Here is an 18,108-nt window from a genome sequence, read left to right as displayed (position 1 = left end):
GCCAATTGAGCGCATTTAGTTGGAAGAGAGGGTGGGAACTGCGAGGGCATGACCCTGAAGCAATAGATGAAGAGCTGTTGGAAAGGAAATGGCTTTAAATCATATGACTATCATTTAGTTCAGGCAGGCCTGCACAATTTATAATCCTTCAGGCCAAAGCCATGTCTGGCCACTCACCAAGGTCTCAGTAGAATTCCAGTTCACTTGCCTTCTTGGGAATGCAAAAGCAGAGAGGTTGCCAGATAGCAGGCAGGAGGTCACAATTCTTGACACTCAGGCTTTGTGAGTCATGAGGTGTTTGGATCAGCATTAAAAGTTGTGCGTTGTATTCATGCGTAGAGCTTCTCCCCACCACCCATAAATGTGTTTTATTAATTTTTCAATGGGGTTGTACAGTAGGAAAAGGGGGAAACAATCAAGTACAATCAAGCAGATACTGAACTCATAGTGAATTAACCATGCACTAGCCCTCATGTGGACAACAAGGCACCTTCCATGTTATGCACTACAAATCCCATCAGCCCCAAACAGCAGAGTTAATAGCCAGGGATGATGGAAAATTTAGACAACAGCATATGAAGGACTCTACATATCTTACTTTGTGGTGCCTCATAAACCCATGTGGCACCTGTGTGAATCATCAACAGTCAGACAACACAGTTGACTTAACTGTGCATTCCACACACATTTTGAAGACAACAAAATACCATAGAATGACATGTTTGCAGAACTAGATGTATTAAATTTTTATCTACTAGATTCGATAACCCCCTTCAGGCACCATGGACCAGAAGAGTGAGCTTCACCCTTGCCTTTAATAGGGTTGCCATATATCCAGAATTTCCTGGACACATCCAGATTATTGCAGCCTCAAGCAGTGTCTGGGTGGAAATTGTCTAAATATCCAGGAAAATTGTTTTTGCCAATTTCCCTAAGAAATAGCTGAAAAACGCCCAATTTCTGTGGGCAAAACTTTAAAAAGCTCAACCACTTTGCCAAGAAAAGCTCAACCGCTTTTCTGTCTCTACCTTTATGCTCCCAATGGTAATCACTGTCCACATTCTGAGGCTGAAGATCTGAAGAGTACGGTGTACTATATACATGGCACCCCAGTGTGATTTAGAACCCTTTACTATCAGGATTTAGAATTGCACAGCAAGCTCCCATGGTCAGATCTGGACCCCCAATGTGTGAATGACAGTGAAGCCAGACTTTTGGGGATGCAATGGAGGAGACTGAAGTTAGCAAGTGCTACACCACTCTCCCTTTCACAGAATGAGAACTGTTTGAAGGTTTGAATGCCCAAATAGGACCAATGTCCGATTACAATGCCCTAGAGAACACTGTTCTCAATAGAAACATTGTATTCCTAGTCTATCCCTTTGAACTTGATCCCACTGCTCCTTTCAAACTTGTCTATACCACAGGATTCTAGACCTCACAAATGAAAACAAACTACTTAGAGGAATTAAAGAGAGACACAGACAGACAGACAGACAGACAGACAGATTTTTCCTTCTTCTAAAAACACATGAATTTCTTCTAGCTTGAGACAGGCAACATTAAGCTCAAGGCAATTTACATAACATTATTATTCATAATATATGAGTATATTTTTACAATAATCTTTGCCTTTCATTATATATTCATTTTTGATGAACAAGCTGCTGTAGCTTTTGAGGAGTCAAGAATCTATCTATGTAAAATATTTTTTAAAAAAACTTCTACTTCATGCAATACTGATATTTTTCAACAGGATATTTACCACGCTTTTAACTAATACATAATAATATTATGCCAAACTGATATGCAAACATTTTTGTGTTTAGCTTCTGAGGGGGTCAAAAAGCACCTGAGGAAAAACCCTACCTTAATTGTTTTTCATAAAATTTCTTTTCTCTTCACAGCCCAAATTTGTTCCTAGCTTGGTGATATTTTTAAGGCTTGGTCTCTCCCCCTCTCCCCCCCCCTTACATCATCTTCAGGAATCACATAATGTGAAGTATGTAGGTCTTGAGAAGCTGCAACGTGTACAGAGGAGGATGACCAAGATCATCTAGGGTCTGGAAACCACATCTTATGAGGAACGCTTGAGGGAGTTGGGTATGTTTAAGCCTGGAGAAAAGGATACTGAGAGGAGATAAGATAGCCATCTTCAAATATCTAAACAGCTGATACATGGAAGATAGAGGAAGTTTCTTTTGTCCTGCCTTGGAGGGTAGGACTCAAACCAATGGCTTCAAGTTGCAAAAAAAGGAGATTCCAACAAAGCATCAGGAAGAATTTTCTGACAGTAAGAGCTGTTTGACAGTGGAACAGACTCCCTAGGGAGGTGGCGGAATCTTCTTCCTTGGAGATTTTTAAGCAGAGATGGGATGGCCATGCCTCATGTATGTTTTAATTGAGATTCTGGCATTGCAAGGCATTGGACTAGATGATCCCTTCCAGCTCCACAAGTCATGATTCTGTGTGAAGCCACTGGGAATAATAGGAGTTTTGAGGCTCTATTCTCTGTTATATCTGAATCAGGAGAGGTTGTAACCATTGCGAACCAGAGTTTGGATGCAGTGGTGGACAGGATGAGGGCTAACAGACGGAAACAGAATACTGTTAAGATGAAGGCACAGCAGGTTAGTGAATCTCAGGTGTGATAGGGAATTTGCCACTTCTACGTGGGGACACACCTCTCTCTTCCAAGGCAACAGGTATGTTTTTAGGGGGTCTCCTAGACCCATCTTCGTCACTGGAGACCCAGGTAACTTTCACAATGAGGAGTGACTATTATAATATTAGTACGACAACTGTGTCCTTGTCTGTACAGGAATAGCTTGACTGCCATGAGTAACCTTGCTACTGAAATACAGCAACGTGCTTTATGTGGGAATTCCTTTGAGACTGGTTTGGAAGCTGCAGCTGGTATGCAAGACTGCTGCCAGGTTGTTGAACGGAGCACTGGGGCATATTCAAGGCCTTGTTATTAAGACACAAAGCCCTGAACACCTCAGGACCATGTTATGTACCTGACAGACTCCTTGCCTGTCATAGTCTTCTTGCTGATCAACAATGTGCAGAGCTCAATAGAGTGGGAAGCCAGCCAACCAGAAGAGTTTCTGAGATGTACTTGCCTGGAGGCAGTGTCAGCGTACAAAGTCAGGTCCAGTTCTAGGATCAGGCAAACAGCAATCCACATGGTCAGACAGTCCAGGGGTCCAGGAATCTGATGACCATGGGGTCAAGACGAGCAGGAAGCAGCAAGGTCAGGCCAGAGACTGCAAGCACTATTACCAGCATCTGACTGCTGCTGGAAGCTCTGCTTAAGAAGTCTGAAGCCAGCTGGTTCTCATCAGTCCCTTCTCCTTTGAGTCCTTGAGTCACTCTGCCTTCTCCTCCTTCAGGCTGCTGTTCAGCAGGTGAAGCTGACTCCTGGCCCATGACACTGCCCTTGTGCAAATTCGATAATCTCAGGAAATGTTACTTGGTACAACACACCCTGGAGAATATCACAGGGCAGCGAAATCCAAAATGGTCGTTTTCTCCTGCACTCAGTGTTAGGCTATGGGTGCAACAACAGAATGTATAGGCATGCTTTTTTAATAACAAGCATACAAAGCTGAAAATGAATAAACTGCAGTTAAAATATTATGTTCATTTTTCACATGGTCTAGTCATAGAATCATAGACTCATAGAGTTGGAAGAGACCACAAGGGCCATCGAGTCCAACCCCCTGCCAAGCAATCCTTCCCCTGTCCACCCCCCTAATATTCTTAAGAAGGCCTCTTCTCCAGTCTTCAGAGTAGCTGGAAGTGGGGAGGCAGAAAAAGGTCCTCCTTCCACTCTGAAGTCTTATTAATCTGAAGCTCAGAAATTGCTTGCATTAATGAAATTCCCTGTCACAAAATGCGCCTAGAACAATGGGAGTTTCGAACACTGCCCACACAGCTCTTCTCCCTGCCTTACATGAAGCATCATCCATCAGTTGAATATCGCCCAGGCTTTCCTTCCACGATAAGAGTGGGCCCTGTTATTGCTGAGTTTTTGTTTTTATAACTTTGTTTTAGCAAGGTCTCTTCTTCTATCCAGGGAGCCAGTGTGGTGTAATGGTTACGAGTGGTAGTCTCGTAATCTGGTGAACCAGGTTCGCTTCCCCGCTCCTCCACATGCAGCTGCTGGGTGACCTTGGGCTAGTCACACCTCTCTGAAGTCTCTCAGCCCCACTCACCTCACAGAGCGTTTGTTGTGGGGGAGGAAGGGAAAGGAGAATGTTAGCCGCTTTGAGACTCCTTAGGGTGGTGATAAAGCGGGATATCAAATCCAAGCTCTTCTTCCTCTTCTACTACTATCAGACTACTGGGTCCAGTTACCCCAGTATGGTCTGCACTGACTGATGGCAGCCCTCCAGAGTGTCAGGCATGGTCTTTCCCTGACCTAGAGAGTTTGGGGCTTTAACCTAGAACCTTCAGTATGAAAAAAGATGTTCTAGCACTCAGCTGTGGCCCCTCCCTTTTACTCTTTTTAAAGACTGCTTTATCTCTTTTTATGAAATTGCTTTATTGTTTTCGTGAGGAATTTTTGTTCAGAGGTTTTCAAATACTGAGTGGTTTAGAAAGGCTTTCAAATGAATAAATACAGCACAATGCAATGCAACAGAATGTAAAAAGGCAGGACATTGAATTTTCAGCTGAGATCCAGAAGCCGGATTCTTGATTCCATGTGGATTTCCTATTCAATTTTTAACATTTTCTCCCCTCATTCAGCTATAGAAGACATTTCCAAAAGCAGCCCCGCGGAAGAAAACATTTATGTTTCAATCAGCCCCATAGCCTCACAGCTTTTTGTTGAGCAATTCCGTCCTTTTGTCCACGGGCACGTTTCAAATTATATATTCTTCAGTAGCTTTAATGCAAAATGCAAAGAATCTTATTTCTGTTCAAACTCAGCTGACAGCAGAGAGAAAAGAAGGAACAGAATGCGGTCCAGCTGGGACCACCACAACAGATAATATTGATATAGTGAAGATGAGACAGACAAGGCTGAAAGGAGCAGTGGGACCAAGCTCAAAACATAACAAATAGAGTGCAAGAGAGCCAGGAGTTTGTATTGAGGGAATGGAGAGTAAAACAGCGCTGATGTGTCAAGACAGCACAGCACAGTGGGAGCAATGTATTACAGAGAGGTGGAGTGTTGGAGATTCTGTTACAGGCTCCAGTTTTCAGTGTGCGTGGCTGTATCATGGGGATGGGCAAAGACAGGCGCTTCTGATAAATCCCGTGCTTTCAAGTAACACCACCCGCGTGAATGGATTTATTCATTTGTTGCAGCTTATTTTTATTTTTTCAAATCAGCTTCATGCTAGCTGATGTTCTCTTTGTAATTATCTTGGGGAGAAATGTTTTAGCAGTCAACACAAGACCTGGATGCAAGGAAACAAAAGGCACTCGTCATCCAGCAAGTCAAGTCACATCTTATTGCGTTAGCCAATGATCATATCCAAAGCCATAATTCAGAATCATTAAGCTGAACTTCTGGGCTTTCCCCCCTCTAATACAGCCCCAGGCTGGTGTCTCCAGATGTTTTAGAACTACAACTCCCATCATCTGTGACCACTGGTGATGCTGACTAGTACTGATGGGAGTTGTTGCACAACGCATCAGGAGGGCACCGGGTTGCGCAAGTGTGCTCTACCTTTGCACATCCACTCATCAAATAATTCCACAGCAGTTGACACATGCATACTCTCTCCTCACACTCACACAAAAAAAAGACAGCTTTTTTTTTTTTGTACTTCTCAAGATCCACCAGTTATGCCTCATTTCCCGCAGGTTAAAACCTACCCATTCATTACTTGACTCTATTAAAGGCTCATTTGAGCCATTGACGAAGTTGTACTTTGGAGCAGGGCACTTGATGACAATGCATCAGTGCCAGATTAATATGACACAGTAGAGGAATATTTAATAATGGCTAGGAACCAAACGGGGCCTCTTCATACGTGCAAACACTTTCGTACACACAAGGGACTGTGTAGATTTACCCCTTTCATAAACAGCTCATTTTGCATAATCATGACATGCTGTTCTGGAAGGCACCCAGATAAAGGACATAAGAAGCTGCCTTATATGGAATTAAAAACACACTAAACCAGGCATCTGAGTTTCTTGGATACTGATTGGCAGTGGCTCCCCAGGGGTTCCTACTGGGGTTCTTTACAGCCCTATCTGGAGATGCCAGGAATTGAAGCAGACCTTTTGCATGCAAAGAATGTGACATTTGGGGACAGCATTTCAGAAAGACAAAGGAATATATATATATATAGTATATGGCCGTGTGTGTGCATCATACCAAAAAGCGTCATTTACTGTGTAGGAACATGGAATAAGGTCTTCTCAGTAAACGTGTCTCAACTGTAGGACTACCCTTCCCTTGAAGCATGGAGGGTTGCATCATTGATGGTCTTCAGTCATCAACAACAACATCCAGATGTTCAACAACCTTGGGGTGGTCATAGGTACCCCAACTCATGTAATAGATCATCTGACACACCTTGCTTGCTCTGCAAAGCCCCGGGATATCCTACTCCTGAAATAATTTTAGCAGATCCTCACCAACCATTTTTTTAAAAATTGTGTATTAGCTAGGAATTAAATATGGACCCCTGAATGGTGGCGAAGAATTCAATCTATCAATATTTGAGTCCAAATTTAAAATCTAGATGCAAAAACTTATTTTTTATGAAACTTTATCTCTCATGTGCATTATTTGTATGTTTTATACATTCCAGGGGAAGTCAGGTGTTGAAATCCAGCATTCACATTTTGAAAACTAATACAGATGACAACCATTTTAGGTGCATCCAACTGACACGTGATTGCCGATACGTTGGTCCTTTTGGACCTGGAACAGGGCAGGATGCAGTGGCGGAGCTACATGCTCCAGCACGGGAGGGAGGAGAGCAAGCGGGGACAGGGCTGGCGCATGTCCCAGGGGCATGGTGCACCACCTGCAAGGGTGTGGCATGCCACCCGAAGGGGTGGGGCGCCCAGCGTGGGCGGGGGGCAGCCTGTTGGGATATGAGTACTACGCAGCTGCAAACTAGCAGCTCGATGTTTACATCACATGGTGGAGCTGACCGTGGGACAGGAAGCTCCAGTGAATTCACAGGGATTTGTTCTTTGTGTAATATGAGACCTTCCTGTTGATTTTGTGAAGGAAGTCTTTTGCAGTTGCTCGGAGAGAAGTCTGAGTGAACGGACATGTTTTGCACAGTTGTAAAGTCAGAAATAAACCGTAGATGAAACAGACTTTCTGACTTTCTTCTTTCTCCTGCTGGTATGCAAGGAGGAAGGGGGTGTGCATCTTCCACGCAGGGAGATGTTGCCTATCAAGATCTTCCTGGACTGCGGGGAAGCCAGCCAGGGTAGATCACTGGCAAACAAGCCACGGGAGCCGGGGAGAGGGGCCAGCCTCTCCTGAGGGGGCAAGTTTTCCAACACAGCCATGATGGCGTGCTGCCAGGATCATGCTGCCAGGGGCGGTGCGCTCCCCCCGCACACCTCTTCCTCCACCAGTGGCAGGACAGGGGTGGAACGGAGAAGGGGGCGGAACAGGGTAGAGCACACTGAAACCTGCTCCACCAACACATGCAGGGGACAGGAATGGAAGCCCCACACGAAATGGTTGCCGCTTGTGCTTAATATTCCTTTAAATAATTTCAAAATAAATTTTTCATTTAAACTGTTGTTTTTTTAAAAAAAAAATCATTCTTTTTCTGTTAGAACAGAAACATGAGAACTCAAATATTTCTTTGCACTGCTCCTTCTACCCAGTGCAAGGACAGTTCTGATATCATCATAAAAACAATTTTCAAAATCCCTTATAAGGACAGTCAATAGTACAAAAACTAGGGCTGTGCAAAACATTTTGCTATATTGTAATTTTCAGATCATAAACAGTGCTTTGGAAGAACGTACAATATTTATGGAGAAGACCATTGGCTGTGATTTTCACATTACAGTCAAATCTCGGTTGTCGAACGCAATCCGTTCCGGAAGACCATTTGGCTTCCGAAATGTTCAACCACCAAGGTGGGGCTTCCGATTGGTTGCAGGAGCTTCCTGCACTCAAGCAGAAGCCATGTCAGACGTTCAGCTTCCGAAAAATGTTGAAAAATTGGAGCATTTACTTCCAGGTTTCGGGAGCCAAAACATTCCAAAATGGAGGCATTCAGGAGCCGAGGTTTGACTGTATCTCCAGGGCCAGATTTAGGTTGATGAGGCCCTCAGCTACTGAAGGTAATGGGGTCCTTTTTATGTCCAGCTGTCCTTTGTCAACAACAAATTGCCACTGTTTTTTGTGTTGAATATATGCTATTGGTAATTTATGGACCTAGTAGGTATCTAAAGCCATTTGCACATAACATTTAAAGGGAGGAAGGGAGGAATGCATCTAAGCCCTCCTAGAAGGAATGTTCTGGGGCAAAACATTCTAAACAATATCTGTGAAATGATATGTCGTGTGGTGTGGCCAGCATGTACAGTATATTTTTTCCTGGGAATGCTCTGTGTTGCTATTAGACAGCATCTCTCTCTCTCTCTCTCTCTCTCTGTGTGTGTGTGTGTGTGTCCCCAAAATCAATGTGGTGTGATCTTGTGATCTCCACAGTCTGGACCAGCAGAGCATAGCTGCGTTCCTATGGTAAGCATAAGGTTATTGGAGATGGCTACCTCTCTAACGTTGTGTTATGCTGCTCTCCCCCGGCAGCCATTTTGTGTTATGCCGTGCCCCACCATCCAAATCAGCTATTTTGTGACTGGCACCTCCACCAGCACTCTCTCAAAATTCAGAATGTACCCCCTGGTCCACAAAGGTAGTTGACCCCTGCTACCCTCTGATCAGTTTTCCCTGTCTACTGCCATTTCAGGACCATTTTCCTTTGCTATTTATTTATTTTAAGTATTGTTCATACTGCCCTTGAATTACATTCTCTTTGTCTACTGCACGTGAGTTATCCCAACCAATGACAGATCACAAAATTAATGGGATCATATGAGATGTGGCTATGCTTAGACATCACTATGGAAATCAAAGTTACAATATTTTTCGCTCTATAGGACGCACCGGACCACAAGATGCACCTAGTTTTTAGAGGGGAAAATCAAGAAAAAAAATATTATTTTCCTCTTTAGCCTTGCACAGCTTCTCCAGCCAGGGGAGGCTGTGCAAGGCTAAAGAGGAAGCCAAGGCAGCGAGCGGGATGGATCGCACTTGCTGCCTTGGCTTCTTTAGCCTTGTGCAGCCTCTACCAGCTGGAGAGGCTGCGCACAGCTATGGCAATTTCCCCCACCTCCCGCAAAAGCCCACAGGAGCCGCGCACCCTTTAAGGAGCGCACGGCTCTTGCGGGCTTTTCTACGAAGAGGGAGAAGGGACTGACTGGCCATGTCAGTCCCTTCTCCCTCCTGGGGAAAAGCCCACAAGAGCCGCACGAAGCTTGTGTGCGGGTCTTGGGGGCTTTTCCTGCCTGCCTCCCCCCTGCATTCGCTCCATAGGACGCACAGACTTCCCCCCTTAGTTTTTAAGAGGGAAAAATTGCGTCCTATGGAGCGAAAAATACGGTAATTCAGTAATATCAGTGCTTCCATCCTGAAAAACTGAACCCTTTCAAAGCAAGCACACCCACAAAATTCCCAAATAATGGGTTCTTGGTTGGGTGGGAGGTATGCTGCCAAAGAATGTCCCCAAAAACAATCAGTACTTTTAGCGCAGCCCTAGTTGTAACACCAGTAATCAAACACTTTTAAATTCAATTCTCACTATCCCAACGCACAATCCAGAGCTAGTGGTTATTTTAGGGAACTGGAGACACATGGAGCAGAAAACCAGCTGTATCAAAACAACATTCCTCCAGGTGAAGTGTGAATATATTTATCATGGCCCAAGCCAAATACAAAATGAGAAAGACCATTTCCAAAGGGATTACACCATGCAATAAGCGTCATTGGCAATCTGCTGCCAGAGTCTGAGGCTTGAGCTGGAACTATCAGAAAATATGTTTTCCCAGATGGATGATGCCGTCCAGCTGAAAAGCCTCTCCTTTGCCCTAAAAATAAAAAAGAACCCTGGTTTGCCAAGTACTGGTGACCTTTTTTCCTCTCTCACTCTCATTTCATTGCCTTCTTCCAGCTGGGGAAAAAAACAAAAAACAAAGCTCCCACATCAATTCCACAAGAAACTACAGCTTGGGAGCTTCATACGAGAATTTTACCACCGGTATGATTGCAAGTGTGAAAGGGAGGGAGAAGGGGGAATTTGGCTTATTTCAGTTACTATTTATGATGCAGTTTCAGCTTTGAATTTTATGCCATTGGTACCGGCCAACCCAATGTCTGCCGAACTGTGCGCAAGATTCCAGGGGTCTCGGTCCTTATCCAGGGTGTGTGTTTCCTTTGGGAATGAGGAACGATGGTGACTGTTGTGACTTTATAAAAGATAGTTTATTTACACACACACACACACACTCCTGAGAGGCAGATGGGGCTCATCAACCTGGGAAGGTAGCCCATCCAGGAGAAGGAAAATTCTTATCGTAAACCTCTGTTGCCTTGTGAGATTTCTTTGAAAGAAGAAAGGGCTGAGGAGTAAACCCTACAACAAATTCAGAATGGAGTCACTAAGACGGTTGGGTGGTGCCTTGTAGGCTGTCAGGAGTGCATGCAGGAGCCGGGCCCTGTGACCAGTAGGGCTTCGCAGGACTAGGGCCTTCCTAAGTTTGTTCTGGAGAGGTAAGGTGCGGCTTCTGCTTTTGGTTTGATTGACCAATTTAGTGTGTCATATGAACCCTAAACTGTGGTTAAGCTTAACTATAGTTAGGGAAACTAAGCCAGCTTCAAAAACCATGGCCTGAAGTTGACTTGTCTCCACTAACTTCAATTAAGATTAATCAAAATATTGAAGCAAAGGCTTCTCAGCTGTACTGGAGGGAGAATGGGGATATATGAGTCCTGAGAGAGGCTAGTTTAATTCTCAAATTACTAGAATATGTTTTTACTTCCAGATGTTTTGGACCCAAACTCAGCAAACATAGTAAATGGCCAGGGATGATGGGATTTATAGTCTAATAACATCTGGAAGGTTCCAGGTTGGGGAAGGCCGATTTAAGGTTATGTCTGAACCAGTCCTCCGGTTAACTAAAATCCCTTTGCTTCTTTGCTTTCTGCAATATGTTATAACACTTTACCCTAATCCTTTCTTTAATTTATTCCTGCAACTTTGAGATATCTCCTCCTCCTCCTCCTGGCTTCTAGCCAACCAGCTCCAAGCAGGACATTCTCAAAACTATGATCCATGGTAATACAGTGTTGCCTAGCAATACATTTTCCTACACCTAGTCTTCAGCTTTTGTAGTAAGGTTTTTCAGAGTCAGCTACAAAAAACCCCCACAAGCCATACACATGATTCTGCTACCTTCCTGGCAAATGGTACATGAAATCAAAACTTACAGATTCTGAATAACAATCATCAAAAGGTAAGCTTCTCCACACTGCTAGAATAAACCAAAACCACTTGGGAGCTAGAGAGCATCTCCTTTCTTCCCTTTCCCCAGGAAGATGCTACAACAAAGTTGTGTGAATAAAATTCTGTTTATTTTGCTATTCAGGCTTTCTTTTTCCCCCTTTTTTTTAAAAAGGCCTCAAACACTACTATTCCTAACTGGATTTATCTAAATTTTTATCGTCAACTGTGAATTCAAACCAAGCGTATTAGTCGTTTGAGCTTTAATCTAAGCAGAGTCAATAAACACTTTCAACTATGCATACAACCCGGAAAAATAACAAACAACTTAGAAAGTATAGCAGATAATCAAAAGAATTTAGTTTGTTCTCGGAGCTTTTGAACCAAATCCTCAGAGAGTATGAGAACTTGCAATTCCCATCGACTTCAGATGCAACATAAGTGGAAGCTGAACCAGCCTGCAGAGTAAAATTCCCCCATCTAAAAACACAAGGCTTATTTGCTTAGAAGAACAGTTGTGTCGGCAGCATTTTACAAACACTGCCAGCTAAGCATCTTTAGCATCATGTGACTCCCAATCACTGCTAAAGCACATTAATTTGTCTGATTTGGGGGCACAGCTTTCTTCAGACAGTGATCCTCTAGATTTGGGCAAAGATCTCTGACTTCAAGTGATCAGTAAGTGCTGAAAAGTAGTTCTTGTATTTGAGGTAAATAATACGTATGAACATTATTTTTCAAACACACAATCACTTAAATACTTTTTGGTGCAGTTTCCACAATGTTAAGTCAACCTGTAATGGACATTGAAATATTGCAAGGGGGGGGAGTGTAGCTTAGAACAGACATCAGTTCAAAGAGTCCAATGCCAAAGTCCTTCCTTTTGATGCCCCTTGACAAATTACACCAATTATTGGCTGAATAGTTGTGATTGAAAAGATCAATGATTCATAGAACTAGCATTCTACCTACATATCTCTAATTGTTATTGAACTAAGGTAGTGATTAGAGAGATCTGTCTGACATTGTATGTGGGGTTTTTTAAAAGCACATATGGTGCCGAAGAACACCTAACAAATACCGGTCCTGTAAAAAAAGAAAAGAAAAGATAATCTGAACCCACCAGGAATATCCACAAGTCTAAAAAGCTTACACTTGATCCCTGTATGAAGGGTGATATATAAATTTAATAAATACATAACCTAGCATGTTGGAAGAAGGATAAAGCAATAAGAATTTTTCGTGACATGCTAGTGTTGTAGGTGCAGGGATTTTCTGATTTTTTGTTGGAGAACATTCAAACATGAGACTTTCCCCCCTCCACATATTCCAGAGTAATTCCCACTTCCCAATTCTTGCCTCCCCCCCAAACCCAATACTGTTGTTGATTCAGATGTGGTAGACCAGCATATGCTCTAGTTATATATATACTGATGGCTCAGTCAATCCCTATGCATTTCACAAGGTCTTGATGGAAATTCTCAAATCTTTCAAAACTGATTCTAGGATACTCATTGTAACAAGGTTTGAAAATGTCTGGGAAAGCATCAGGCACAATTTAATTAGGTTTCTGAGACGGATGGACCTCTAACATCTGCATGACTACAAAAATCATTCTATAGCCCTTCTGATCAGGACGTTCTTGCAACAAAGCACTGGGCAGGGTGGGGCAGAGAATCAAAATTAACAATGGGATTTAAGACCATAACAAGTAACCAACAGCATCTTTGGTGGGAGGAGAAAGGGGGTGTTATCAGAGAATTTTTAAAAGTTTATAATAGAAACCCAAGCAGACAAGGAGCACAATTTAAACCGATTTTCTATGTGGTTTCCACTTGCAATAGCATTTTTCACAATAAAGTTAATTTAAGAGCATCTCCTTAATCTTCTTTCATTTGGAAGCTTAACTCAGCAAGACACAAAATGATGGCTGCATTTAGACATAATGTTCTTCATCCTCCCAAACATGGTCTGGAGGGACTAGAAATGTGTGACAAGTGCAAGCACCCCCTCCTTCCTTTCTTGAATAATAGACCACATCCTTTCCCCCCTGCAAACCACACCATTGTGTGTTGTACCATTCAGACCAGCCAACCGTGGTCTGAGCAAGCCTTCCAGATCAGGAAGATCTGACTTAGAGGATCCAGCATGCTGAGATTCAGGCAGTGAGCGTTCCCAAGTTGTGTGTGAAAAGCAGCAGAAACAGCTGTGGTACTTACCGGGCAGCTTTTATCTGCATTCCTTTTCCAGTGCTTTTTCTCATGTTTCTTTGCTGCAGTTGAATTCAAAGATGCGTGAGTTTGTCTTCGAGGGTTTAGTGCTAGGATATTCTGTGGAAAGAGAAAACGAGGCTTTGATTTTTGGGGAAAGTGAAAGGTTCAGGCGGGGACACAGTTAAAGAAAATTTAACTAACCTACTAAATCACAGCACTCTAGGTCTGTGTGTGTGTGTGTGTGTGTGTGTGTGTGAGAGAGAGAGAGAGAGAGAGAGAGAGAGAGAGAGAGACTTATATGTATAAAATAGACTTTAACACATTCAGTAACAATTAAAGTTGCCTAGTCTTCCCTCTCGCTTTACAGGCTGAGGGAGCCGGCGTACAGCTTCCGGGTCATGTGGCCAGCATGACTAAGCCGCTTCTGGCGAACCAGAGCAGTGCACGGAAACGCCATTTACCTTCCCGCCGGAGCAGTACCTATTTATCTACTTGCACTTTGACGTGCTTTCGAACTGCTAGGTGGGCAGGAGCTGGGACCGAACAACGGGAGCTAACCCCCATCATGGGGATTCGAACTGCTGACCTTCTGATCGGCAAGCCCTAGGCCCTGTGGTTTAGACCACAGTGCCACCTACGTCCCAATTAATAAACTTAGTTCTCTCATTAATCTGCAATAATTTTAATTTAAAATCTTCTCTCAATCTAAATTCCATATACGTACGCCATATTTATTTGCTCTAGATTGCTGTGAATAATCCACCCTCTGTTTTCAAAACCAGATGATTTTGCAGCACTGTGCTATAGATTCATTTCCCACACCCCGGGAGCAGCCTTCTCCTGTGTAAATGAACAGATGCTATCCTATGGATGTCTATCAGCCCCACAGAGGTCAATGGGATTAACTCTGAAGTAACGGTGTATACAATTGCAATTGCTCCTCTTCAAAGCACCCCTGCACAGGGGCAAAGTAATCATGGTAGGCTACTGCAGAAAGCAGAAAAAACAGAACCCTGTTCACTTTTGTTGGCCTTCAAGGTGGTGCAGGTCTTATGTTTCTAAAGCAACCTGGCATTCGGGGGGGGGGGGAATTAAACAGAGCACTGTGCAAATGACATTCAAAATACCCCAAGCCATGAAATTCTAATGTAAATTGGAGCTGAATGGCTTGCTCCTATGCCATTGCCATTCATACCTACATATGACTAGCCATAGACTGTTATTCAGCCAAGGCTCTCAAGCTGTCTCAAAACCAATGAGATGTGTTTCATATTCCCAGACACAATAAGTATATCATGCAACCATAAGACAGTCCCATGTACAACACACTGCATTATTCTAAATGTAATGTTACCAATGTATGGGTAATTGTGTCCAGGCTATCACACTCACACACACGCAAGTGAATAGCCACATTTTGATCAAATGATGTTAAAAAAGTAATCAGGTATCAGAAGAATTGAATTTGTAGAACAGAGAATGATGCAGACTACAAAAGCTACTATTTTACTGAAGAACAGCAAAGAATCCTTCCAGAGTTTTGCAAATCATTGTTGCAGATTACATGAAGGCCCCTTCTCTCCACAGCAGTTTAAAATAATAATCCTGGCTACCATGTCATGTCCAGCTTTTGTTTCTTGGTCAAAAGATCAAGACATTCTGCAAATCTTCGATGGCATTCTTTCTTTCATAGGTGCTGCAGAAGTCCTGATCTGGCAAGTGAGAAGGAATTTTAAAAAAACTAGCTCCAACAATTCAGGTAAGGTGTGATGGTGATAGAGTAGTTTGCATCATTTTACACTGCAAATTGGGGGTGGGGGGAGAGACACATTTCTGAATACTTGGGCAAGCCATTACATGGAGGATCATTCAGAAAGTGGCGCCACCAATACCCCATACACACCTGAAATGGTACAATCCACTCTGCCATTTTAGGATTCCACCACCTCATACCTGGTCACATGGTCTGTGATAAAAATGAGTTTTCACAGTATATGGAAATGGACATGACATAAGAAGAGCAAGTGCTTATTCGGAGCAGGGTGGATATAAATAAATTATTTTAAAAAATAAATTAAAAAATCAGATTTTTATTTAAATAGATTTTTAAAATAAAATGCTTTTGGAGGAAACATCTTTCTAAAGATAGTTTTCTATTTAAGTTACATTATAGTCCAAAGGCTACTCATCAGGGAATAAGGATTTGTTTTAAGTTTTTTCATGAGTGCTAAAACTCAAAGTTTTTTTTTTAATTGTTTAACTACATCAGTTAACCAACATGGATAACTATACTATAATGTTATTGTTTTAGTTAAATAAATTGTTTAAATTGTTATTAAGGAAATGCTTATTTTTCACCTTCCAATAAAGTACAGCAGAAAAGTTGTCCAAATATAAAAAGAAAAGTTGTCCAAATATAAACTTATGAAACCTCACAATAATTCCATAATTATCTGTTTATGTATTTCTAATAGTATAAACAAATCAGTAATTTTGGATATAACTGTAAAAACTACTCTGAAAATTTATTATTTCAAAAACAAACCTTCATCTGGTTGTACAGTGGTACCTCAAGTTACAAATGCCTCAGGTTACAAATGCTTCAGGTTACAAACTCCGCTAACCTGGAAGAGTTACCACGAGTTGAGAACTTTGCCCCAGGATGAGAACAGAAATTGTGTGCCGGTGGCTAAAGCACACCTCTAGTTAAGAACAGTTTCAGTTTTCAGGTTAAGAATGGACCTCCAGAAGGAATTAAGTTTGTAACCAGAGGTACCATTGTAAATATTAAGATTACAGCAGCAATAATGAGTCTTTCTGTTAAAAACACAGAAACAAAAACTGATTTAAATCAAGTCTTACTGACTAGTGATTTAAATCGTGATTTAAATCAAATCCACCCTGATTCGGAGATTTAAAATTCAGTACTGGTGCAAAACAACAACAACAACAACTTTCAAAATCATTCCATCCAGTTGTTTCTTCTAGTGAAGCTCCAGAACCAAAAACAACTCCTGCCTGGAGGAGAAGAAAAGCCCAGAGAGAAACCATATTGGGAACAAGCACATGGGATGTTCGACGCTTCAGTTCCCCCCTCCTGCGTGGGTAACGCTGCGCTTTAAATTGTCTCAGCTCCACTTCACACAAGTTCAGCACAATATGAGTTATGTCGCGCCACTGTAACGCCTCATTTGGTCCTAAGCCACGGAGATGAAATCCCTCATATGAACTAGGAGTGCAATTTTTGTAAAAAAAAAAAAAAAAAAAAGCGCAGAATATTCCAGGCCTAGGCAGGCCCTCTAAAGAACCCAGATGTGTGGCCAGCTGCTAAAGTACGCAGGAGGAGTCTAGGGGCTGGTCATACAGCCTATTTTTATGGAAGTTAAAATGCATAGGCTTCTATCTTTTATAAATGTTTAATACGGCACTGCTAAACAGACGACATGCTAGAAATCTCTCCGCAGCCTTTGAACTGAATAATATATTCTTAATATCATACCATAACAGATGTAATCCATTGGGCATGACACCATATGGTTTAAAAAGAGAACTCTTGGAAGAAACCCTGGAGTTTGCTACTCTTGGAATTCTGTATCAGCTAGGATGGCTCTGAAATCCAGCAAGAGTTCACAGTACAGCATATTCCAGCAATAACATTGCAAAAAGTGTTTGGCACACAATACCACCAGCATCCATTAGAGATTAGAGGCTTTAATTCTTTATTTATCGTGATTTAGAGTTTTGTTTATGGGGGGGAAGGACACACACCAAGGGGAAAACACTCTTATGAAATATTTTCTTTCAGAACGAGTAAAATGCTTTTAAACTTCTCTTTTTTAATGCAAGACTCTGAAGAGTGTTAGATAATGGTAACTGTGACATGCAAAGCACTCCAATCCAAGACGCATTTCTCCACCACCTGCCATCTTTGTGAGAGGTGTGTACAGCAGGGATTTCCAAAGATAGAGGTTTACATAGTCAAAAATGGCACCATCTTAAGTTACAGGTAGGTAGCCACATTGGTCTGTCATAGTCAAAATAAAATAAAATAAAATCCTTCCAGTAGCACTGGAGAGCCAGTGTGGTGTAGTGGTTAAGAGCGGTAGTCTTGTATTCTGGGGAACTGGGTTCGCGTCTCCGCTCCTCCACATGCAGCTGCTGGGTGACCTTGGGCTAGTCACACTTCTCTGAAGTCTCTCAGCCCCACTCACCTCACAGAGTGTTTGTTGTGGGGGAGGAAGGGAAAGGAGAATGTTAGCCGCTTTGAGACTCCTTAAAGGGAGTGAAAGGCGGGATATCAAATCCAAACTCCTCTTCTTCTTCTTAAAAAGGGACCCCTGACCATTAGGTCCAGTCGTGACCGACTCTGAGGTTGCGGCACTCATCTT

At 42.5% G+C, this 18,108-nt stretch overlaps 1 protein-coding gene across 3 annotated transcripts in view; it reads right to left on the bottom strand.

The window, feature by feature from the left end:
- Positions 1 to 18,108, bottom strand: part of DPYD (dihydropyrimidine dehydrogenase) — a 526,421-nt gene that overhangs the window by 473,846 nt on the left and 34,467 nt on the right. For all 3 annotated transcript variants that reach the window (XM_081008554.1, XM_081008553.1, XM_081008555.1), the window contains exon 2: positions 13,727 to 13,837. In XM_081008554.1, the coding sequence (XP_080864680.1) occupies positions 13,727 to 13,837 (111 nt within the window). The remainder of the gene's footprint in view (positions 1 to 13,726; positions 13,838 to 18,108) is intronic.

The sequence above is a fragment of the Podarcis pityusensis genome, assembly GCF_964106645.2.
Source record: "Podarcis pityusensis genome assembly, chromosome: 6".
Taxonomy (NCBI): Eukaryota; Metazoa; Chordata; class Lepidosauria; order Squamata; family Lacertidae; genus Podarcis; species Podarcis pityusensis.
This window is presented reverse-complemented; position numbering and strand designations above follow the sequence as displayed.